General features: G+C 42.7%; 2 protein-coding genes across 2 annotated transcripts; both read left to right on the forward strand.

Annotated features, from left to right (window-relative positions):
* The first annotated feature begins 6,243 nt into the window (after positions 1 to 6,243).
* LOC125528243 (guanine nucleotide-binding protein subunit gamma 1) lies at positions 6,244 to 9,896 on the forward strand. Its single transcript, XM_048692739.2, has 4 exons — positions 6,244 to 6,508; positions 9,149 to 9,201; positions 9,323 to 9,367; positions 9,472 to 9,896. Exons 1-4 carry the CDS (start codon positions 6,395 to 6,397, stop codon positions 9,554 to 9,556), a joined length of 297 nt encoding a protein of 98 aa, XP_048548696.1. The 5' UTR covers positions 6,244 to 6,394; the 3' UTR covers positions 9,557 to 9,896.
* Positions 9,897 to 10,129: 233 nt separating this feature from the next.
* LOC125528242 (pentatricopeptide repeat-containing protein At2g42920, chloroplastic-like) lies at positions 10,130 to 11,825 on the forward strand. The gene has a single exon (XM_087521711.1). The coding sequence runs from the start codon at positions 10,161 to 10,163 to the stop codon at positions 11,721 to 11,723; it is 1,563 nt and encodes a 520-aa protein (XP_087377837.1). The 5' UTR covers positions 10,130 to 10,160; the 3' UTR covers positions 11,724 to 11,825.
* Positions 11,826 to 26,555: the final 14,730 nt, after the last annotated feature.

A 26,555-nucleotide genomic window follows, 5' to 3' on the forward strand; every position in this document is an offset into this window, starting at 1 on the left:
AGCCACCAAAAACCAATCAGGACCCTGTTCCAGCACCCAGCCGAAGGGGGGAATCCCTCACCGGTGGCCATCTTCATCATCCCAGCGCTCTCCATGACGAGGAGGGAGTAGTTCACCCTCGGGGCTGAGGGTATGTACCGGTAGCTATGTGTTTGATCTCTCTCTCTCTCTCTCTCGTGTTCTTGATTCGGCACGATCTTGATGTATCACGAGCTTTTCTATTATAGTTGCATCTTATGATGTTTCTCCCCCTCTACTATCTTGTAATGGATCGAGTTTTCCCTTTGAAGTTATCTTATCGGATTGAGTCTTTAAGGATTTGAGAACACTTGATGTATGTCTTGCATGTGCTTATCTGTGGTGACAATGGGATATTCACGTGATCCACTTGACATATGTTTTGGTGATCAACTTGCGAGTTCCGTGACCTCGTGAACTTATGCATAGGGGTTGGCACACGTTTTCATCTTGACTCTCCAATAGAAACGTTGGGGCACTCTTTGAAGTTCTTTGTGTTGGTTGAATAGATGAATCTGAGATTGTGTGATGCATATCGTATAATCATACCCACGAATACTCGAGGTGACATTGGAGTATCTAGGTGACATTAGGGTTTTGGTTGATTTGTGTCTTAAGGTGTTATTCTAGTACGAAGTCTAGGATAGATCGAACGGAAAGAATAGCTTCGTGTTATTTTACTACGGACTCTTTAACAGATCGATCAGAAAGAATAACTTTGAGGTGGTTTCGTACCCTACAATAATCTCTTCGTTTGTTCTCCGCTATTAGTGACATTGGAGTGACTCTTTGTTGCATGTTGAGGGATTTTTATATGATCCAATTATGTTATTATTGTTGAGAGAACTTGCACTAGTGAAAGTATGAACCCTAGGCCTTGTTTCAACGCATTGCAATACCGTTTTCGTTCACTTTTATCATTAGTTACCTTGCTGTTTTTATATTTTCATATTACAAAAACCTATATCTACCATCCATATTGCACTTGTATCACCATCTCTTCGCCGAACTAGTGCACCTATACAATTTACCATTGTATTGGGTGTGTTGGGGACACAAGAGACTCTTTGTTATTTGGTTGCAGGGTTGTTTGAGAGAGACCATCTTCATCCTACGCCTCCCACGGATTGATAAACCTTAGGTCATCCACTTGAGGGAAATTTGCTACTGTCCTACAAACCTCTGCACTTGGAGGCCCAACAATGTCTACAAGAAGAAGGTTGTGTAGTAGACATCAATCAATTCCCGGTATTACCTGATAAACCCCAAAACTCTTTCGGTAACCCCCGAATGCTTCCGGTTCCTCTAAAAAATATTTCTAATATTAATGAAACTATTTCATAAATATTTTCTCATAACTCTTGCCCCACTAACACTCAACAGATCGTGATTCCATTAAGCTTGTGATCCTGTAGGTTCGGTAAAACATGGACATGAACAAAACCCCTTTCGTTCAATGATCAATAGCAGAACCGAGGATAACCATATGAATCCTATGAGTACATGAATAACACTCAAGTTAACCTTTGGTTATCATGTGATATTCCCTTTGCTTCGTGATACTTCACATAACCCGCGGTGAGATATATCGGTATCCTCTTGAGTCATTCTCATGCTCACAATACCAGTATCCTCGTTACCGGTTTTGTTCTTCTTTCTCATCGACACGTTCTGACATCCCTGTGACATAGTCACCTGTGTCTGGCCAGACAGTGATGGGTGCCTTCACAACAAGAGGGACCTAAAATATCTCTCCATCGTCAAACTTTCCAATGAACCTGTAAGTTTTCATTATGATCACCATGTTACAGATGACGTTTGAGCAACCCCAAAGTCCATGGTATGGTAATAAATGACTACGATACTCTCATGGTCTAAGGAACTAAGGCATACATCAACTCTATGTGTTATAACAATTAACTTGTGATGATTGTATCTCAAAGTATAACGAAGAAGTTTTGGTCGATTCAATATGATCGTTCTTCCAACGTCACATTCTCAAAGTTATTTCAGGACTATCATTACACTTAAGGATATCATAAGATCCAGAAAACATGATGACAAATAATACTTGAGCTAGTCTTAGAGGCGAGGCTAAGAATCGGGTTTTACCATTTATCATTCCACACATGCATATGAGTTTTTCATTGAATCGCATATTCCAGGATCATAGCAGTTATAGCATAGAATATAAACTCTTAATTATAAACATGGAAATATAATAATACAATATTATTGCCTCTAGCGAATACCTCCAACACACACAACTTGGAAGCTCCTGGAAAACACGGTCCATCTAGGATACCCCACAAACCTGAGTAAAAACATTCGCAAAGGATATCGTGGGGAATCGACGAACACAAGTTTTGCTTTGGTCAATTAGTAGACCAGGATCTCATCTTGCTCTCCCTGAAAGTATGGGTGAAATGGATGGCTGCTAGGGAGGGAGACCTTAAGCTTTGAAGCATTAGAACAATGGTGGAAGGAGGAATGTAATTGTCCCCTTCCTCATAGGTAAGAAGAGGTTTATTTATAGGTTCCCCAAAATATGCCCATTATGATAGTCGGGCACAAGTCAGACTCTCTGTCCAGTGTCCCACTCATGCCCGAGCATATACAAAGAATTTCGTATAAGGTCGGACGTTTGACATAAGCCAAAATATTTAACCTCTATCCAGAGGGCAAAACATAAGTGAGACATCAGGTCAGACTATCCCACCTAGTGTTCGACCCTTGTCAGTAGCAAACAACAAGGTGGATTTGAGTTTCTTTCTCACATGGGATGTGAGTGGTATTTGGCTTATCATGTTTGTTGATTCGTAATCCTGCAACGTATTTTCTCTAGTGCTTTGTCATAAATAATTATGTTCATCGATGTACTCGGTCTATATTAGTGGGAATATCTTGTCAGATATCGACCATATCGGTCGATATTTAGGTCTATATCAGATGTTATGTGTGAAAATGATATTTAAAAAATGATATTTTTTGTTTATATCAGTAGAGACCCAAAACTGATATATCAACCTAGATTTAAAAGCTTGTGTTGGATAGTTGGTGGATGTACTCGAACGAGTATCCGATTGCCGTCGGTGCCCTTTGAGGCCTCTCTGGTGGTGCCATAGGAGCCCTCTCCCTCTGAGCTATACGCGTCGGTGCTCTATGTTGTCGCACCCTGGTAGCCCTCACCTCCACTACCTCCTCCTCTTCTTCAGTGACCTCACTCAGTCTTGGATACATCTCTCTTCCTAGGGTTCTTGCGATGTGCGGTGGTGGATAGGGTAAATATGATTGTGGCTATGAACTGCTTGGGAGAGGGTTATATTGACAAAGGGTAGGTTGGGACATGGTGGGTTTTGTACATTTAGAGTAAAAGGCCCATTGTAAGCCCCATTTGCCAATTTATGTGGCCATTCTAAGTAAACAAAGCATCAGGATGTGATAACAATATCCATACATATCGATTAAACTTACGCATCATAAGATTAGACTAAAACCCATCAAAAGATGATACATGGCAGTCTTAATTGATTACTCAGAGATGATTTTAACCTAAGACATGCAGTTCATAACTTAAGCAACCAGTTCATAACTAAAGCAACCTACTCATTATAGATAACTTGGCAATTCTAACATCATAGCATAACTTAGCACTTCTAACATCATACTACCCCAAATATACACCTCTCAACCTCAGGTTCATAGGAAAATTATTTATATAGGTCTAATATATTACTTAACCACCAGATGTGATCTTCCTTCGTCTAATAGAGACTTGATCTTCGGGAGCTTCTCCTTGCCCCCAAACCCTTCTTTCAACAGGTCAGCAATGTCATACTCAAGCTATTTCTTCTCCTCTTTGAGTAGATCCATGTCCTCCTTGGTCTCATCCATGGCCTTCCTGGTGTTCTGGATGATATTTGCTTGAGATTAAAGGATGCACCTTTGCTCCCTGCCTAGCTTCAGTTTCTCTAACTATACCTGCATCTTTGCATGTTGCTCTAGCTCTTCTTCAAAAATGCATCATCCATTTCCTTCTGGCTAGTGTACTTCATATCATGCCCTTGCCTACCATCTTGCCAATCATAGAGCTTGGCAACATCATCCACAAGCTGGATGTATTGATTGTCGAGCTGATTATTCTCCTTCTTGAGCTTGGCGATCTCTCTGTCATGAGCCTCCTTGTCAAACACCCTGTCAGCATTTTGACCATGAAACATGTCCCACAACCTAGTTAAGCACTTATACAGTATGACAGGCCAAGGCCCAGCAACCCACTCCACTACTCCATAGTTTACACCTCCCTGCAAAAGCAAAGTAGATAGTACAACACAATTTACCTCCGTACTATTTAAGAATTTATGACATAGATAACTAATTTACTACAGTGCTCACTACTTTTCTAACATCAAATGATAGTGCACACGGACAAACTACATACAGACCAGTGACCATTTCATGAGCTACTATTAATTGTAAAGCCGTAAAGGGTGCCTCAATTGGCAATTTGACAAACACAATACACATCAGTGACCATTTCATTAGCCAGTCACTAACCACTACCTCATTTTGAAATATTTAATTACTGCTAGGAATGGTCACTGACTAGCGTACAACAATGTATTGAGTATTGGTCAGTGACCAATTAAGCAACAACAAACAAAGTATATTCTGCACTATGCACTAGTATCACCACATCATCTACTGTATTGCTATTTTAGGTATATATGCTTCATAAGTTAAGTGGGTAGAGGTTCGCAAACAAAGCAAGATCTGAATATATTTTGCACAAAAGCTTCATATACCGCTAACTCACTTGCAAAAAAAGTCTCAAGGAATCTCCTTCTAGTGTCAATTCAATCAAAGACAACATATTTGGTGGGCCTTTGCTGGTGCAACATGTACTTGTGGTGACGAATCTACAACATTACAATGAAAGATTGGCTCAGGAGTCAGGAATGGTGTCAGGGGTCTCCTACAACCATTAGCACCAACACGAGTCAAAAAATCTTTCGAATCCGTGTCAAACATAGCTCAAATCAAAAAATTCCCCAAACTGTAGATCCTAGGCACGGAAAAGACTTACCCACATCTCCATGTCCATGCTACAACCCATGTCTAGGTTGTCGTCTGTGTTGTCCTCCCCGTCCTTCCATGACGACATGGCTCACTGGCGACAAGCAGTGAGGTTGGCGGCGACGTCAAGCTGAGCAGAGAGATAGGGAGACCGAGCAGTCGACGGGAGTGGGAGAGAGAGAGAGAGACGCATGCCCTTTTGACCATGCAGGGTGACAGAATGCTCACCGACGACGAGCACTTCACTGATCGGCGACGTGGAGCTAAGTAGACGAACAGAGAGGAGAGTGAGCGACCAAGGGGAGTGGACGACGCCGAGAGAGAGGGGCTCAGGCCCTTTTGACCGCCTAGGGTGACGGCCGCTAATGGCCACACCTGAGTGCTGACATACCTGACGCGTATGCCCGATTTGTCATTAACCTTGTTAAAGCGTAACGATTCGGTCACCAGTGTTTTTTAAAATAGAAACCAAATATGTGATACTTTGCAACGAATTGTAGAAAACAGATAGTTTTTTGGAACCGTAACTTCAATACCGGTACTTTTGAGCTATATAGGACTCCACAAAAATCGTCTCCAAAACCAACCCTTCTTTCACAAAATCACAAATCTTTTTCGCAATATGACTGCCAAAACATTGATCCACCACAGCTAAATTTTATATTTTGACCTTTTTCTAAAAGTTGATTAAGATCTGACCCTACTTTGCAAAAATTTCGGGATCTGATCCTTGTGCTACCGCCAAGGACCGTGGCGGTAGGGTTGCATGTCCTACCGCAAAAATTTTCGAAGTATGAAACATAGTGTGTGCTTGCATCTATCGCCGGACACCTTGGCGGTAGGGTTGTACAGCTTACCGCCTGCCTGTTTGGCGATAGGGTGTTTCCTACCGGGCTGTCACACCCTACCGTCATGGACCTTGACGGTAGCAAAAAGGTCAGATCCCGAAATTTTTACAAACTAGGATCAGATCTCGTTCAACCTCGAGAAATGGGTCAAAACAGGAAAATTTGCCATCCACCGCTGCCCTTTATCAGTCCATCCGTCGTCGTCGCAAGGAAACCTTTTCGAAAACGAAAAAAGAGCCTTTCCGCCGTCCGCGCATTCCGTGACACCTCTTGGTTTGGTTGGCTTCGCTCGCAGTGCAGCCCAACCCACGCACGCATCTGCCAGTTTGCGCTTGGCTGCGCGTGTCTGCCCACCCCACCCACTACTCTATACTCCGAGCCATCGTCCAGCAGACAGACCAGCAGCGCGGAGTGGAGGTCCTCTCGCTGCCGGCGCCACTCCTCTCGCGGCGATGCAGGTTCCGGGCGACGTCGGCGGGGGTGGAGGGGAAGCCGGGGACATGCGGGGCCGGCACCGGATCCAGGCCGAGCTCAAGAAGCTCGAGCAAGAAGCGCGCTTCCTCGAGGTCCGCCCATGTCACCCTCGTTTCCATTGTTACCTTCTCTCTGAATATTGTTTCCATTGTTAGTTTCTCTCGGATATACAAGGGGAAAAGAGTGGTTGCTTTCTTGAATCTTTGGGCGTTTTCTTTGACTTTGTTTGGAAAATTGTTGGGCTAAGAACGGCAATTCTCCTGAAGAAAAGCGGCACGGAAGCTTTTAGCTTTTCAGCCCCATGTTCTGAAGCATAGAATCTAGTTTGGGGGTAGCAACTTCTTCGATCCCCAACCCTCACCATGCACCACGAAAGCTTCGACATGGCTGGCCTCCGAGGTTCTCGCGCGTCCATCTTCTCCGTCTGCATTTCCTTGCGTCCCATGGGGTAGGGGTGGGCCGCCGGTGGTGGGGTGGGGGTGGGGGAGAAGGCGGTCAAAGGGCATATGTCCACATTCGGTGTCCCCTTGGTCATGCACACCTGCTTCAGGATTTCTTGCGCAAATATTCAGTTCCGTACCAGTATTTCCTGGCCTTTTCTCTGACAGGCACAGATCTGTCCGGCTACATCCGTTCCAGTTTCTCTGCTGAAGAAAACAAAACCGAATTTCTGCTGCATCAAATGATTGTGCAGCGTACCACTGAGGAATTAACAAGTGATGATGCACATGGGGTGAGGCGCGGCTGGTGTGGCCTGCGGGGGACCTGATGCATGGGGAGCCATGTTTTCTACTGGTTCGTGCCAGTGCGTGATCCAATCGTTGGAAGTCATTGGAAGGAGAAATCGGTGCTGGATCAACGTGGTTTTATTCGTGGAACAGCTAAAACAAGTACTGTAGCAAAGCGTTTTCGGTTTGAATGCTCCTTATTTTAGGTGGCAAGTTGGTATGCGGTCCATAAACTAGGGAACTGCCTAACTAATACTCATATTTTTTTGGTAGTTCTTACAAGTTAAGTCTAACTTGGATAGTTTTGGTTTATTTACCTTTGGTTATTATTCCAAAGTTGTACCACTCCCTCTTATCCAAAATAAGTGTAGCAGTTTTGGATTGGGGTTAGTTCAAATCTCCGAAACTTACTATGGATCGGAGGTAGTAGTATTTTTCACACCTTTGCCAGTTGCAGAGAGAATGAACATTGGGATGTCACCCTAGCACAACATGATATAGCTATACAGGAGGGCTTTGGCAATCTGAAGATTTTCATGCTCTATGAACAACTAAAGAAACATTTTCTATTACTGCATGTTATTTGGTTATGTGCTTAAGTTATAATCAATTGTGTTTCTATACTGCAAGCAATTTCGTTAATTACAAAACTATGCTCATTATTATAACTACAACGTTTTGTATTTGCAATTTCAAGTTATAATTAATGATCAATTTTCTTTATCACTCCAATTTCTCATTTATTGAAGTTCTTACAATCAGATGCCAGATGAATATCATCATGAATAAAATTCAATTGTCTTCTATATATATGGTTCTGGATAATCTAGATTCAAGGACCAGGGCCATGGCATTGCTAGATGAATGCTAGAAAATTATTTTGTCATCTTTTGTTAAATCTATTGATTTTCTTTTGTGGAGTATTCTTGCAAGTTCAAATTTGAAAAACGATATGAGTATTGAGTCTTGATTAAGATGGAGTAACATAATTCTTATCTGGTGGTAAATTCTACTGTCGACATCCTATTATAATATAGTTAAAAATAAAAATAATTAACATATGCAATCAGTTTGACGACAATCCAAATATTTATCTATTCTGGCGGGGAATTTTCTTACCATTTTTAAAGGTCCGAAGAGAGACATGTAATTTCCTTTTTTACCATTTCTGTCAGCATCAGATCATTGGATCTCATATCGACCTCTGCACTTTTTTACTGTTTAACTTATACCTTACTTAAGTGAGTAGTCATGTACGTACCACCTAGTCAGTAAAACTAGCAAGGATTTATGAGAGACTTAGAGTTTACAAAATAGTAACTATAATTAATAATACTATTGAGCTCACTTGTTAGATCCTAAGGGTGTTAAGCAAGCTGTATTACCTATTTTGATAGTAAGCACCAATGATTTTTCACTTTTGTTGAAGCTCAGGCTCATATGCTCCTTCATGCACAGTAAAATTGAAACAAATAATTAAAAAAATCAAAACATTCTGAGTTTTTTTTACAATGAAAATGCACGTGTGTTCTGACTGCATGTAAAAAACAAAATGCAGTGCTCAAGGAAGGGCAATGAACTCGTTGTTTTGTGGTGCTGCGTGGTTGTGTTCCAAAATAGCTTGGATAATGGTGGACATGAACGAAAGCCGTCTTTATGTACAAATAAGTGAGAACTGATGATGCTTCACTAGTACTAGTAAATTCACTCTGAACAGTACACTCAAACTTCTCCATTAGGGCCACATTTCAGGGTGCAAGCAGAGAACGCTAATTGCATAGCAGGGAAGAAATCGCATGTTTCAAAATTAAGTTCATTTGGAATTTCATAATAGAGGTGCTATTGATGAGATAGGTATCTGTCCTTGACATAATTATCTGTAGATGTGGCAAAATTTACTTTCTTGAAATAATTTACAACTGCTAAGGATGTTTGTTTTCTTAAAAGACATGGGTATTCCCTTTTCTGCCAAACTGCTGATATTCTCAATTGGACTTCATACAGGAGGAACTTGAAGAGCTCAATAAGATGGATAAGGTGTCAACGGCACTCCAAGAGTACGTGTCAGAAAAAACTCGATCAATTCACATTTTACTGTCTGGCGTTACTGCTTAAAAAGCAACCACAGTGTGTATTATTGGTGACTGGGGACTGACTGCATTATGAACCTTTTGTTAGGTTTGTAGTAACAATTGAAAGCAAAGCAGACCCTCTACTTCCTGTGTAAGTAACCACAAAAATATCCTACAGTATTACTTTATCTAAGGGATTACCTAAACATTTTTGTCCACTCATAGTCTAATGACTTGGTTTTTCTGTTACTGCAGAACTACCGGAGCTGCTTACCAGTCTTGGGATAGGTGGTTTGAAGGTCCGCAGGATCTGCGTAGATGCAAATGCTGGTTTTTGTGACAAAATGCCAAGAACGCAAGCAGCAGCCAGGACCGATTCATTTCCCATAGAGTTTCTTCACAACCTCTGTTGAAGGAGTGGTATGAGAAGGGTACTGTGGAACACGGAGGCAGCACTGAGGACTGACTTAAGACTTTGTTCTTCAATAAGTTCTTTCTGTCTATTGCATTCCTGTGCATTACATTATCTCTGGTGTTGGTGAAGTATGAGATCTTAGCTCAAGAATGTCGTCCTAGTCTGAGAAATTATATGAACTCTCTTGTATTTCCACTTAGTTATCATGTTGTTGGATATTCTGAAATCAACGTTGAACAATGAAAACTGACGCTTATTTCTTTTACTTTTGAACTGTGACAAAAAATCATGGATGTATTTTTGTTGCTGTGAGTGGAACTTTTGCTATTTTGTGAGTCTGATTACAACATGAAGAATATGCAACCTACCATTTGACTTGACACTGGAGCCTGCCCAGGCTTTGAGTAAAAAGCCCAAACCTAACTCGGCCCAGCCAAATGCTGGTAAGCAACCACAAGATAGGCCACAAGTGAGGAGGTGACCTTATCCGAAGCCAGAAAGAACCCGAGCAATTACCAGAGTACAGAGGATGGCCATGGCGCCATCGCCCGCAAGCGCTTCCTCCTCCACGACCTCCCCTCTCCTGCCCTCCTCCCCATCCATCTCTGCCTTCCTTGCCTCACACCCGGCCCTCACCCTCCTCCACACGCAATGCGCCACCATGGCTCACCTCCGCCAGCTCCACGCCGCGCTCGTCAAGTCTGGCCTCGCCAAAGACCCCATCGCCGCCAGCCGCGCCGTCGCCTTCTGCGCCGGCGAAGGACGCGACGCTGCCTACGCCGCGCGCATCGTCAGGCACCACCCGAGGCCCAACTCCTTCATGTGGAACACCGTCATAAGGGCGCTGTCCGACGGGCCCGGTCCGGACGCGGCCGTGGCGCTGTTTCTCGACATGCTCCGGTCGCCCACGCCGCCGGAGCGGCGCACGTTCCCGTCTCTGTTCGCCGCATACGCGCGCCTCGGCCGCGCCGACGACGGCGCGGCGCTCCACGGCATGGTGCTCAAGCTCGGCCTCGCCGGGGACGCGTATACACGCAACTCCATGATCGCCATGTACGCGTCATGCGGCCGCGCGGACGAGGCTCTGGCGCTCTTCAGGCAGTGTCAAGAGTTCGACGTTGTGGCGTGCAACAGCGCTATCGTGGCGCTCTCGAGGGCGGGGCGCGTCGACGAAGCGCGGGCGGTGTTCGCCGACATGCCGGCCAGGACCGTGGCGACGTGGAGCGCCATGGTTAGCGCGTACTCCCGCGCCGCGAGGTTCCAAGACGCCGTCGACCTCTTCTCCTCGATGCAGGTGGACGGCGTGGAGCCGAACGCCAACGTGCTCGTCAGCGTCCTCGGCTGCTGCGCAAGCCTCGGCGCGCTGGAGCAGGGCGCGTGGGTGCACGCGTACATAGACAAGCACGACGTGGCCATGAACGCGCTCGTGGTCACCGCCCTCGTGGACATGTACTGCAAGTGTGGCTCAATACACAAGGCTCGCCAGGTGTTCGACACCACGAGATCGCAGGGCATGGCCAAGCTGTCGTCCTGGAACGCCATGATGCTTGGCCTGGCAGCGCACGGGCAATGCCAGGAAGCGGTCACCTTGTTCTCCGAGCTGGAACCTTACGGTCTCCGACCGGACAAGGTCACCTTCATCGCGATGCTGATGGCCTACGGCCATTCCGGCATGGCCGACGAGGCGAAGGCTCTGTTCGCGTCAATGGCGAGGGAATACGGTGTTACACCGGGAATCGAGCACTATGGCTGCCTTGTCGACGCGCTCGCCCGGGCCGGAAGGCTCCGGGAGGCGGAGGACACCATCCGGGCAATGCCGATGAAGCCAGACGCGGCCATTTGGGGCGCCCTGCTCTCCGGATGCCGCTTGCACGGCGACGCGGAGGCGGGGGCGCGCGCGGCGCGTGGAGCCGTGGAATGCGACCCACAGGACAGCGGCGCGTACGTGCTCGCGGCAAATGTGCTTGCATGCGACGGCGAGGTAGGCCGGGGCTTGGGTGTCAGGGGGGAGATGCGGGAGGAGGGAGTGGCCAAGGTGCCCGGGTGTAGCATGATCGAGGTGAATGGTGTCGTCCACGAGTTCATGAGCTAGTACAAGTGTTCAGCAGTTCAAGGTACAATACATATAGCAACAGTAAAATACAGACTTGTTATATGGATATTCAGTTTGATGACACTTGACAGATTTTTCTCATGTTTGGGCTGTGGTTTCAGTTTGGTTCTTTTTTACTAACTAGAACAATACCCGTGCGTTGCAACGACATATACATATTCTAATACGTTAGCTTGTAATTTACCTGTCAATAATAATATGATTGTGTAAATAAATGTTCATCAAATTCTGACCGTGAACTAACTTATATTTTGATTAAAAGTTTGGTAAGTAAATTAAAGTGAAATTGGCTCAGAAGGTAAGTAAATTAAGGTGATCGATTATCATATATATGGAAGGTTGGACGAAGGAGTGGTGGGAAGAAAGGCGAAATGGAAACCTTACGTTCTTTTTAAGTAATAATAAGATAAGAAAAGATAGAGAAGATATATATGTACCCATGTGGCGTGTCAAATACTCCAGTTTTTTGAAACAGAGGCAAACATTTGCCTTGTTGATTAGTTAAAAAGAAGAGAATTATTCAGTTAATTGATGAAAAATCGAGAAAAAAACCGTTACAACATAGCCACATGTGGACTACTCCCAAAGCATGAATCTTCATCACCACCCCACGTCCCCATGAGACGAGCAAACGCCTACAACCTCAGGCCCATGAATTACAACATGCCAAAATAACCACCATCAAAACACATCAACAAATACATCACATACGACAACCCAGAAAGAAAAGAACAATCCATCAAGCAATCACAGACACCTTGCCCATGGCGTCACTCTTCTTGCTTTTGCTCAAGAGTGACTTTTGGGGAAGTTTAAATTTTGATGAGATCATTTTGTTACCAAAGGCTAAGGAGGTTGTATGTGTCCACCAAATACATGTGGATCTATGTACGTAATGTAAGCTTCAATTTTTCATTAAGGTAACTACAAATAGGCTCAATGCGGTGGTTGACCATGTGCTCGCAATGATAGTTATGCAAGAAAAAAACATTATTTGTGGAGTAGTATCCTACATGAAACCATCTATGAGATTCGCCGGAAAAGAATAAGTGCGGTGATATTTAAGATAGACTTTTTAAAACCTTACGAAAAAGTCAAATAGATGTTTATTCGATGGGCCTTGAGAATGAAAGACTTATCTAAAAAATGGTGTGCCTAGGGTGATAATTTAAAAGTTGGATATGGTGTAGCTATAAAAGTTAACCACGATGTTGGTCATTACTTGCAAATGAAAAATGGATTACCGGTAAAGGAAAGAATAGTTTTTCCATTGTTATCATTTTATATGTATATGGTCACAATTATTTACACTCCCAATGTGCGGGATTCTTTCCTTGTATATGATGACATAAATAGGGCCTCCTTTGTTCCATTCATTAATAAAGTCTTGGAGGTTCAAAGGCACACCACCATCCCCAATAGCAAGAACGGTCATGGCTATCGGCAAGGCGCTCTTTTCAGTGTAACTGATGACTCAAGATAAGTTGGAGACTTGCTCAGATTTCTTGTAAAGCTATTCAAACTAAATTCAGGTTTTCCTGGATTCCGTGAGGGTGGCCCATTGTCCCCTATATATATTACTTAACATTATGGTAGATATGTTGGCAATTCTAACTAAATGCTTGTTGAGAGGGAGTGGTTTCACCATATTTTCGTGCCGCACGCACTATATTTTGGGGGCATATTTGACTATATACCTGCGTACCGGAGGCTCATACCTGGGCAACTGACTTCCCTGAACTTGCCACCCCTGGTTCTCAGAGATGGAATTGTACAACTACCAAGGTTGAGGAGTTGACACCACGCGGATCAATAAGCTCAAGATGGAGGAATAAGGCAACGGACCTACACCCTTGTATAAAGCCATTCAGTGTGAAGCCGGAGGAGAAACATATTCGACATCTCCTGAAGCCCTGGACTATCTTTACAATAGATCCGGACTAGACATCTTTTCTATATCGTCCACCAAAGAACCCGACGAGTTGATATCCAACCTAGTGAACCACATTGTGTTCCTAGACTGAAATATCCTCTAAGACACTCCCATACAATCCATGGCATGTGTCTGCCGGACGACCTAGCACTATCAAAAAATCTACTTGCAATTACCATGTTCCTATGTACTTTGTGAAACACCCTTGACAGGTGGCATCGATCATGGAGATCTCGCTTTGCCAGATTGGATCTTCGACGCCACCGCCATCTTCATCGACTCCCTCGACGACCCAGATCATGTCTCCCAGACAGTTTGAAATCATCAATGACTTCATCATACGGAGCCCCATCGGCCAACAACCATCTTAGGATCGAAAGTCAAAAACATACTCGCCAATCTTTTGGGGGAGCAACTAATTTTGGGGTACCCCTTGGAGAGGTTTAGGGGTTATAAGAGCTAAGAGGTAGACTCGTCGTGGCTCGGGCTCGGGGCGAAGGTGCAAGCCACATGTGACTTCTCTCCATGTTTTTCTTCTGTTTTTTTTTATTTTGTTTCTTCTTCTGATTTTTTGGGTTTTCCTTTTGTATTTTTGGTTTTCTTGTGTACTTTACACTTGAGGTGTACTGACTAAACACGGGAGTAAAGTTGCATCATGCGGGGAGTACATGTTGTATTGCATGATGAATACGAGTTGAGCTGAGGGGTGGGGGGTTAAAATGTGCTGGAAGAACAAGTTGCATTGCTTGGCGTACAAGTTGTGCAACATGAGAGTACAGTACCCGTGGGGGAGTACAAGTATGTTATTGCGTGAAGTACAACTATGTTATCGCAGGAGCAAAAGTTTGTTATATTTGGTATTATGTAGCGACCCGATCCAAATGGATCAAGTCTCTGTGCATAAGTGTCATCACTGGATCGGTAATGCTGACATACACAGTACTTCGAATGATTTATAGCAGAGTAACAATCACACACTTATTACATCGATGGTCTCAAAAAAGAACTTAAAACAATAATATGGCTTAAGGCCAACTAAGTAAGATAACAGCGGAAGGCTTGGTAGATAAAGTGAGTCCATCAACTTCAACGGCATAGCTGAGTGCACGACAACGACCTAGCGCACCTTACTCTTCGTCTGAAAAGTCTGCAACATAATACGTTGCAGCCCGAAACGGGTCAGCACATGGAATATGCTGGCAATATAACACAATAGAGCAATGAACATGTAAATGCTGTCACTACATGCAATTATGGCTGGTGGAGACTCTACGGTTATAATGTTTTTTGCGAAAAGCCAATTTTCCCCTACAACAAAGGAATATATTTTATTTAACTATCATGGTAGTTGATAAACATTTAGAATGGTACCCTCATCTCAATCCCAATTAAAAAGTAATTAGCAACCCAACAAATTAATTTAGAGTGATGAGATCAACATGATAATCCAAGAACCAGATACTCGAAATGTCCATAACCGGGGACACGACTAACCATGATTAGTTTATACACTCTGCAGAGGTTTGCACACTTTTTCCCCACAAGACTCGATCTCCTCCGTTGTATTTCTCGCACTACATGGTGTTTGAGAAACGGATGACCGAGATACAGTCTTTCAGAAACATTAACTCTTTACTCTGGGTAGACAGTACCAACCTACATCACCTACATCTGCTAGTCTACCACTGAAAGAGGTCATGCAACATACTCAACTATGCTAGAGCCCATAATAGCTTGTGGCTGCACACGGAAGTTTCTAGCATGAACAATCTTATGATCCCTTTGAGCCTGGGTGGCGAACCAAAGGACAGAACTGGTATATCCCCAGGTACCCACAACCAATCCACCCAGATGTGTATTTAAGTAGCCACCTTAAGTTAACCATTAATTAATAATCTCACATCTGTCATGGATCACTCAATCCAAACCACATCTACGAGCATAGCATGGCAACTTAAGCATATCGTAGAAGTAACTCCCGAGGGTTTGATAATAAAAGGGCAATAGGTTCTACCCCATCATCTAGTTCCCAATACCCACATGTTAACCACATCCTAATCATGCAGTGTTTGAGGATTGCAACTAATGCATAAAAACTGGGTATGAAAAGAGTATGATCAATGTGTTACTTGCGTTGCTGACTATCCGCAAACCCTAGAGACTTGTAGTAGCACGCTTCGCACTCCGGAAATTCTATCGCAAACAAACAATAGCATACATAAGCACTCAAGCATATATGCAAGGGTAAAACTCAAATAAGAAGATCCAAACTGAAAGTTCAACTGAAGAGCTTCAGTTTGCAAGAAGAATCAATCAAATCGGAGCTACGGAACTAAAACTGTGTTCAAAAGAACATCGAATTCAAATCTTCTTGAAACCAAATTTTAAATTGTCAAAATCATGTTTAAGTTGTTTAACCGGGAAGATGGCTTCGAGACGAAGATTTTTGGTGTTTGTTTCACTGGATTTGGACAAACGGTTAAAAAGTTGTGAGGGTTTAAAGACCAGGGGCTAATCTGTGATAAAAATAATCGCGGATAGGTCTCTGGCGAAAATAAAACAGAAAAAGAAAAATCTATCGGACGAACGTCAGCTAATAGAGGCAAACGAACGAATTCGTTCGTTAAAACGAACTAACGAACGAACGTTCGTAAAATAGACTAACCGAGAAAAACCGAACCGATCTAAATAAATAAGAAAAACCAATCTAGGGTTAATAAAACCGGGCGGTTTTATACCTAAACCGAAAAAACTGGCGGTCGACGGGGTCAACGGCGGCGGCAAACTCCGGCCGGCAGCGGCGTCGGCGCGGGGCAGCGGGCGGCGGTGTGGCGAGGCAAGGTGGCGAAAGCGGCGCGGCGAGGCTGCGGCGAGCGTCGGCGGGGCAGCAGCGAGCGGTGGCGCGGCGCGGGTGGCGGGGCAGCAGCGAGCGGTAGCGCGGCGCGGGCGGCGGGGCTGCAGCGACGGGGCGCAGCTTGCGGCGGCGGTGGTGGTGGTGCGGGTCGGGGAGAGGCGGCGGGGCAGCGGCATTTATAGGTGGGGGCGGCTAACTTGGGGAGGGGGCCAGCCTCGGGAGGCGTGTCCCCGGCGGACTCGGCGGCGACGGCGATCGGGACTCCGGTCCCGATCCGGAGCAGGAGGCGGCGGCGCACTGGGCTTCGGCCCACTCGGCTAGGCCGTTAGCCTAGTCGGGCGACGCATTTTTTTAAAAACATTCTGCCGAAAAAAAATCCTAAATAAATATAAAATAAATTCTAAAAATGCCAGAAACAATTTTCATCGTCTAATAAAATATTTAGAACTAAGTGAACATTTTCTTGGTCTAAAAATGCATTTTTAAAAAAATGCATATTATTCTAATTCGAATAAAATATCAATAAAATTCAAATAAAATTATTTAATTGATTTTAATATTTTTCCTCCAATATTTTCTTTATTTTTGGATAAGTCATATTATCTCCTCTCTTTTATTTTTAATATTAGGAATATTAATTGGAGAGAAAAATAATTAAAACCAAGATGATCCTTTTTTTCAATATTTGAGAAAACTCAAATATGAAAATAAGTGAATCCCCAACTCTCTCCGTGGGTCCTTGAGTTGCTTAGAATTTTTAGGATCATAACCAAAATGCAAATAAAATATGATATGCACTTAATGACCTATGTATAACATTCCAAATTGAAAATTTGGGATGTTACATATTACATGTTACACCAAAAAATTTCTTCAAAACCTATCAACATGGAACCAAGTTTCAAATGTATCAACGCAAACAACAAAATGGTGAAAACAAAGTCATAATTAGACGCTCGGTTCAACAGATATTTTGTTTTCAAATTCAGATCTTAAAAGGAAAGTACACAACAACCTTCCATGCCCTCCCATGAAAAAATCTACCAAAACTCTCTAGTTACATCATATGTCCCTACGAGAATAGTTTTATAGTAACTTTTGCAAGGGATACTCATTAACAGGACCTCCAATTTGCTGCGTAGGTCGGCAATTAGGCACCAATCACGCAACACATCGCGCCCGTGTGCATTTTAGGCCAGCCCATGTACGGGATGGTCATCCTTCATTTTTTCTTCTTTTTCGATTCTTTATATTTATTTTATTTCAAGAGCTGCTCATTAATCTCAAATTTGAAAAAATCAGGATTTTAAAAATTGTTCTGAATTACAAAAATTGTTCATGAATTTTAAATATTATGAATTTTCAAAAATGTTCCTCAATTTGAAAAAATTGTTTGAGCCTTCATAAAATGTTCATGAATTTCAAAAACGTTTACGAATTTCAGAAATGTTCATCAGTTTTAAAAAATTTCTCAAGTTTTTAAAATATTCTGAAGTTTGAAAAATGTTCTTGAATTGAAAAAAATATTCATCAATTCAAAAAATGTTTGTGAATATTTTTTTGCAATTTCAAAATGTCTACATGAATTCAAAATAGATTCACGAATTCAAAAAAGATCCACGAATTCAAAAACTGTCATGAATAGAAAAAATGTTCATGAATTCGATTTTTTTTACTGAAGTTAAAAAACATTCGTGAATTTGAATATTATTCACAAATTCGACAATGGGTCGTGAATTTGAAAAGTATTCAGGAATTCAAAAGGTATTTGTGATTTTTAAAACATTCAGGATTTGAAAAACAATTCAGGAATTCCAAAAATGTTTGCTATTTTGAAAAAAATGAAAAGCAAATTATGAGCCGAAAAATAGAAAGGGGAAGGGAAATAAAACAAAAATAATTGTAAAAAAAATAACCGAGAAAAGATGAAAAGAGAAAACACAGAAAAAGAAACAAAATGGCCTGCGAAGGTTCTCCTAGCGAATGAACATTGGTTTGCGTTTGCTTGCTACCTAGGGACAAGAGCAACTAACTCATGGTTTACCCCTGTTGGGATACCTAGTGGGCAGTTTTGGTCGCTATGAGCGTGCCACTTGCTGCGCCCAGCAACCGCCATGTGTCGCAAGCTGGTGCACACTGCACGAGTACTTTTTTCTTTTCTTTTTTGCACACGTTTTGTGAATTACTTTGGCTTTCGCTCGACTTTCCTATGTTTTGGCGATTATTTGGTTTTTTAGGCGAGAAGTTCAATTGTGCTTCCGAAAAGGGAGAAACATAGTTATGCTTCCGCCGAAGAGGAAAAGCACAGTCTGTGCTTCTACGAGAGGCACAGATGTGCTTCTGCGAGAAGCACACCTTTACTTATGTGAGAAGCACTCGTTTGTGCCACCCTCCCTGAAAAAAGAGAAAAGGACAACATGTGCTCAAAACAAAACTAAAACACACAATTGTGCATCCTGGCCTAAGGTTTTTTCTTGTGTTTCTTTTTCTGTTGCCGGTTTTTAGTTTGCTTTCAGCTTATGGTTTTCATTTTTTTTCGTTTTTATTCCAGTTGCTAGTTTTCATTTTGTTACGTTATTTATTTATTTATTTTTTCTATTTTTGGTTTTTGATTTTTTTTCATGAAAAAATATTTGGCGAAACCTATTAACATGAGATTTAGTTTCGAAGATCTCAACACTATAAATCCAATGGTGAAAATGGTTCAGAATTTGGACACACGGTTCAACAGATAAACTGATTTTGTCTAGCGGCCGATGCGATAAATATGACTAGCCCTCATTAACCGGTGATTTTCAACTTTTTGTCCGGCCATTGATGGACTTGTGCATAATGTGTACATAGCCCCCAGCGCCCCTCGATTTAGAGGGCGCCCCTATATCTTGCCTTAACGAGTCTACATACCTTGTGACTCACTGAAGGGGAAACCTATATATTACAGAAAACACTCTACAAATAATATTTGGAAAAATGTTGAAAAAGTATTTCAAAATGTTGAACAAGTATTTCAAAAATGTGAATCAAGCGTTCAAAAACTGTTGAACAAGTATTTGAAAAATGTTCATCAAGCATTCAAAAATGTTGAAAATGCATAGAAAAATTGTTGATCATGAATTTGATAGAATTGTTGAACAAGTATTTGAAAAATGCTAATCAATCATTTGAGAAATGTTAAATGTGTAAAGAAAAAATATTGGTTATGTATTAAAAAATGATGAAATTTTTTTATCTTGTATATTAAAATGTTAATCAAGCTTTTGAAAAAATATTGAACAATTGTTTCAATAATGTTAATCAAGTGTTTCGAAAATGTTAAATATGTATAGAAAAAATGTTGACATGTATTAAAAAAATTAATCTTTTTATTTGAAAACTGTTAATCAAGCATTTGAAAAAAGTTTAAAAGTGTGTATACAAAAAATGTTGACCTATTATTTAAAAAATGTTAATCTTGTATTTGAAAAATGTTAATCTAGCATTTAAAAATATAAAAATGTGTATTAGAAAAATGTTGATCATGTATTAAAAAATGTTATTTGCATTGAAAAAATGTTAAACATGTTGTTGACATATACAAAAAATGTAGAATGAAAACCAAAAGAATCAGCGAAAAACAAACCAAAAGAAACAAAATAAACCAAAGAAAAAAGAAACAAAAACCTGAAGAAAAACAAAGAAAACGGGAAGAAATAAAAATAACCAATGAAAACCAAAAAAGAAACAAAGAAAACCGAAGAAAAACAACGAAAAAAAAGCAAGAAGAAAAAACAGTAAAACCAGACAATAAAACGAAGATTAAAACGTGAAAAGAAATAGAAGAAAAGGAAAACCCGTGAAAAAAGTAAACCCGGCTCTGAAGTACGTAGCGACCCTACTATTTATTAAGAAGAGGACACAGACGCAATGGCTAGCAGCGCCGCTTATCTCTCAAGAGACTAGAGTTCGATCGAGTAACTAATTAAGGAGTACTCCTTCGGGAACCCCTCCAAGGGTTTTCACTGCGTGATTATGGCAAGTTCCATTTCTTGTCTATTCCCTTTGACCTCCTACTATTTATTAAGAAGAGGACATGGACGAAGTGGCTAGCAGCACCGCTTATCTCTCAAGAGACCAGAGTTCGATCGAGCAACTAACTAAGGAGTACTCCTTCGGGAACTCTGCCAAGGGTTTTCACTACGTGATTATGGCAAGTTCCATTTTCTAGTCTATTCCCTTTGACCTTTTAGAACATTCTTGGAGGTTCCTTCCTGTTCTTACATGCCGTTTTTATTTCAGTTTTGCCCTGTTGCCTTTTCCCCTTTTTCCTTTCTTCCATTTTTTCCCTTTTCCTTTTCCATTTTATTCGTTTTTTATTTTGTTAATTTCTCATGACTTTCTTTTTTTTCAAATTCATGAACTTTTTTGAAAATCATGAATAATTTTTAAATTTACGAACATCTTCCAAATCCGTGAATATTTTTCAATTTCGTGAACATTTTTAAATCAAAGAATTTTTTAGATCCATAAATTTTTTGAAATCCTTGAATGTTTTTCAAATGCATGAATATTTTTTCAATTCGTGAACTTTTATTCAATCAGTGAACATTTTTCAAATCCATCAAGTACATGTGATGTGCGATCGTCGCTGCTGCACAAGCATTTCTCTGCATCAAGCCATCGTCTATATAGTGCATCTCACTTCCGAAGGCAAATGTCGGATCAGAAGAGAGGAACCCTCGGGAATACCTTTTGATGGCCACCGCAATCTATAGTAAGGCCGCCACCACAAACTAGAGTGGTTAACAAACGGAGCAACACCTATGACGGAGCACACCTTCGCTGACTACGACCTCGTCGGATAGAACCCTACCCAGTCCCCTCCGCCAAGGGGCTGACATGACCAAAATTGAAGCATGAAATGCAGATCCACCACACCGTGAGGAAGGAGCCACCTTGGGCACGGAAGGAAGACATGTTGAAGGGATTCGTTGCAAGGAAAACATTTTTTCCTACAAGAGAACAATAGAACCCAAGTGGGAAAGGTCTACATACCCTTGTAGAACACGCGCGTTTAACGATCTAAAGATCGTGGGTGATGTAGTCGTACTTTCGTCGAATCAATCCGATGTAGCACCGCACGAATGATGCCTCCGAATTGCACACACATGCAGCTTGATGTCGTCTCCTTGTTCTTGATCCAGCAAGCGAGGGGGTGGGGGAGATGGATGAGATTGATCTCGGTAGCACGATGGCGTGAGTGGCGGAAGTATGGTGGAAATCCGCCAGGGCTTCGCTAAGAACTCCGGGGATGAGGGGCGTATGGAGCGAAAGGGAGGTGGACAGCAACCGGGGTGTTCGGTGTTGTGGCCAGCCCTTCCCTCCTCTATTTATAGGCGTGTGGGGAGGAGGCTTGGTCCCTCCTCCAAGGCTCTAGAGGTTGCGCACTACACGGGGAAGGAAATCTCCTCCTTCCTTCCCCACCGATCGCGATCCCTCCTCTTCAGGGATCTTGATCTTATTCCTTTGGGATTTTGATCATATTCCTTTAGGGGGGATTTTGGTGCGCATGGACCAGTGGGTCCTGCTCTAGAACATTCTAGAACCTTCTTAGTACAATGTCTAAAAATCCCGAACTTTTTTGGTAACCATGAAAATACTTTCCATATATGTTTTCTTTGTCTCCGGACCATTACGAAGCTTCTCGTGATGTACGGGATCCCATCCGAGACTCCGAATCAAAATTCGATAACACCATCTTATTATCTCATCAAACCCTAGCGACACGACGGGTTCGACAATATGTGGACATGATCGAGACTCCTCTTCATCAATAACCAATAGCAGGACCATAGATGCCCATAATAGTTCCCACATATTCCACGAAGATATTTCATCGGTTGAACCATGATGTTAAGGATTCAGATAATCCCGTATACAATTCCCTTTGTCTGGCGATATGTTACTTGCTCGAGAGTCGATCGTCAGTATCACCATACCTACTTCAATTTCGTTAACGTCAAGTTCTCTTTACTCGTTCTGTAATACATTACCCCTGACCAAACACATTAGTCACATGCTTGCAAGCTACTTAGGATGTTGATCCATGCAACCCAACTAGTATCTTCCGAGATACTTGAAGAGCATCTTTATGATCATCCAATTACGAAGTGACGGTTGATGCCCACAAAGCATTCTTTTGGTATTAGGGAGTGGCATGATCTTATGGTCTAAAAAACAGATACTTGACGTTACAAAAACTGTAGCAATTTTTAGTGACACATTCATATGCTAAGCTTATGATTGGGTATGTCTATTACATCGTTCTACTAATGATATGACCTCGTTATTAAATGACAACTAATGCCCATGGTTACAAAACCTTAACCATCGTTAATCAACGAGCTAGTCTAGTAGAGGCTTACTAGGGACACTATATTTGTTTATGCATACACACATGTATTTGGGTTTCCGGTTAATACAATTATAGCATGGAGAATAAACACTTATCATGAACAAGAAAATATGATGATAACAATTTTATTATTGCCTCTAGGACATATTTTCAACGCATGCCACTATGCGGGCACAGTCGGAGACGCCATAGACTGGGCGCTCACTGATGCCCGTGCCGTCACGCGAGCAACAATCTAGCTTCCACTTGATGGCTCCAAGCTGCCTCGTAGCCGCAGATCTAGTCGTGGAAGGACCAACCACGTTGCTGAGGCCGACAGACGCCGATTGACTGGCTGCCCAAGGAATCACCGCACCACGAGTACCACCTAGAGATCCCGGGGTCGCCTCCCCAGCACCCTAGCTCCACCGCCAACACCATATTGTTCGTGTCTGCCACACTATAACAACAGGAGCGCTCCCAGTCAGAAGAGATGTCGAGTGAGGGAGCAACCCCTCTGCCATCGTCGAACGAGCGAGCTTCGCCTGCCGGTGTCCTCCGGTGGCAGTTAGGGTTTCAGCCCGAGCCGCCCCATGAGAGTGACACGGGTGACATGTATGTTTTGTGTCCCGCTTGATGCGATCGGATTTACATGAAGAGTTAAAACGGTTTAAAGCTTTATTAAATTTGTAAAACAAATCTTGATGACTCATTGTTTGTATCGTCGTGCAGGCATGCTCTTGGAATATAGCGCGTACATCCACCTGTATTGGTGCCCCACAATAATATTATTGCACACGTATAAGTGCTCACAATAGTATATGATCATTTTCCATATGCGTCTCTACTAAGGCCAGAACCATTCTTCCTCGTGGAAAAGATCTTCACGAGGGGCAAGGAAACTCAACCACCAGACTGGCAGGGACGGGGCCGGCCGGTGTGGCTTGGCCACTACCTAGAAAACTCCATATAAAACCAAGGACTCACTCACCAATGGAGCTTTGCTTTCCCTAACACCATTTGTCTTTGTTTAAGCAAGACCCCAGGGCATGTAGGCCCGATTACAGGGACGCTGATGAGGCGCACAGCGTAACAATATATATGATCGCCAGCAAGAAAACAAGGCGCCCGATTGGCTCAATCTTTCCGGTCCGTATCTTTGTCCTTTAAGCACGGTCTAATTTAGTGTTTACAGTAGCGAACAACGGCGATGGGCTCCATTGACAAATTCGCCGGCCCACGAGATATTTATCGCTGTTGTTCCTCAGATGATACGGACCACACATTGTGCGATTCGCGGTGTGGGTCGATGGTGACTGCCAACCATGAATTGTCAAGATTTGCTCCCGGAGATTTTTGTTTCTGTTCCCTCCGAGTGGCCTATGCGAATTTTTCTTTTACCATAGTACAAACACAAATGCTCATATATACACGTATACATTCACCTCTATAAATGTACACATGCACACTCTATCCCTATGAGCATCTTCGAAAGATTGATTTCGTATATCATCTTGAGATTTTACGAAGTCATCGTAAACGCCTCGTAGTCGACGGGAACGTCTTCTGTCATTAAAAACATATCACCGAAAATCTTGAAATAAAATCAAGATAAATGCGAGCACCGGGATTTAAACCTTGATGGGTTAAAAATACCACTGTCTTCCTAACCATTCAATCATAAATTGGTTCGCTGTGAACAGCACCGTTGACACTTTGAATTGCTGCTAAATAAGGAGTACTCATCAGCCGAGGGCCCGATGCCATTTGCCCGGTAGAACGCCGTGAGCGGACGTGTGCCATGGTTAACTGTTCAAGTTCAACTGCATGCACTGCTCGACGAAATTAGTGGGGCTGTTTTCTGAAGGCGCATCATCACTCTACGTCACCCCTCAGCAACTTTGAAATAAATATTCTGAGCGTGGAATTAATAGATCTCGGATCTAGACCTCCACCAGGTCAATTCTGTGCTTGAACCACAACATCATCAAATGTTAAACACCGCCATCAACCGAACCTTGACAGCGAAATGCGAATCTAAAGCTTGGCTCTCATTTCACGCGAGATCACTATCTGTCCAATGGGATGGCCTACACGAAGGTGTGGTTAATTTATGCCGAATCATGTGGGGTTCTTCCGCTGCTTAATTGTCACCGTCTGACATTATATATAAGCTAGAGATAGCTGCATTGCACCCCTTTGTTCGATTGTACGTTAGCGAGTTGTTTAGCCCGCGCGGTGTTTGCCATACAGACATTTTTTACTACATAAATATGCGTAACTATGCTCCAAACTATTGATGGCTACTTCAATTACCATGGGATTAAGGGCATCTTCAACGTTAGAGCACCGCCAATAGCTCCAGTATTAAAAAAAAACTACTGTTACGGAAAGTTGAGGCAAAAAAAGCCTCCAATAGCTTCCGTAAACCCCATTTTTTTTTCTTTTTTACAGGATCCCGTATAATTGCCCACATCTCTCCTTCGTAAAATTTTGGCAGCCACGTGAGGATTGTACTTCACTAACCTGCTAGTGCTTATTATCAAACAAGGACACCCGAATTTTTACTACTACTAGAAGTAAAAGAGTTACAAAAAGTTTGTGGAGGGATCACAAGGGCTTATGCATTAAGAATGGCCAAGCCTTTTTGGGTTGTATGCGAAGACATGGAAAGAGATGTTTTTATGTCAGCAGACCAAGTCAAAAACTTCACGAACGGAATGCCAGGCTGCTGCCACGCCGTCGGAACGTCGTGCTGCCGCCGCTGCAGGCCCGCGTTGTTGTGCCGCCGCGCCGCCCTGCCACCAACAGCTCGCCGTCGCACCTCCCCGCACATAGCTCGTTGTCGCCCGTGACACTAACTTACAGGCCCTAGGCTTGTTTAGGGGGGAATAGAAAAATAATAAGGGGATGATGTTTACTGGAATGGAGAAAAGACCTCATCGGACAACTTCCCCTAAATTGTACAAATTTTTCATAAAACCCCTTTTACGAGAGCTATTGGAGTTACTCTTATCAATTAAAATGGACACACTATCCATCCGCAGGCCGCGTCTGGTCGTATCTGTGGACACGATATCATAGTCGGCCATCCCACCCTGTCTCCCAAACGCCTACCACTATTATCCTAAAATAACTAACTGGAAATATAGCAATGCCCTACCGCCGAATCAACGTTCCATAATTGCCTTCAACCATTTGTGCTATTGTCTTCCGCCATTTGAGCTATTGCCTTCCGCCAAATAACAATAGTAGTGGAGTAAAAATAGCTAACTGAAATCAACCTTCCGTCAACATAAGCTATTGCCTTTCGCAAAATAGCTAACAGAACTACGTGATTATTGGTTTAATGTTCTCCTTCCGCCAAATAGCAGCGCCTTCCACCAAATAGCAGCGAACGTGGGTACGTGGTAGCTTTTGGGATGCTCCTACAAACGTCCCATAGGTTTGCTTTCGGTTTGCGGAAAAGCAGACACGCCCTCAGTCAAATACGGATCCGTGTTGAATGGCAAAGTGCGTCCGGACAGATTAGTCCGGAAGTTTGCGGGCTCTTTAAGGGTCCGCATTGAAGATGCCCTAACCTTATCTTTTGAGTGTCGTAATCTTTAAGCACGAGCCTGCATAGCTATGATAATTGTGCATGCAAATTCACTG

Source organism: Triticum urartu, chromosome 5A (genome assembly GCF_056163025.1).
Source record: "Triticum urartu cultivar PI428250 chromosome 5A, HENAU_Tu73, whole genome shotgun sequence".
In the NCBI taxonomy this organism is placed as follows: domain Eukaryota; kingdom Viridiplantae; phylum Streptophyta; class Magnoliopsida; order Poales; family Poaceae; genus Triticum; species Triticum urartu.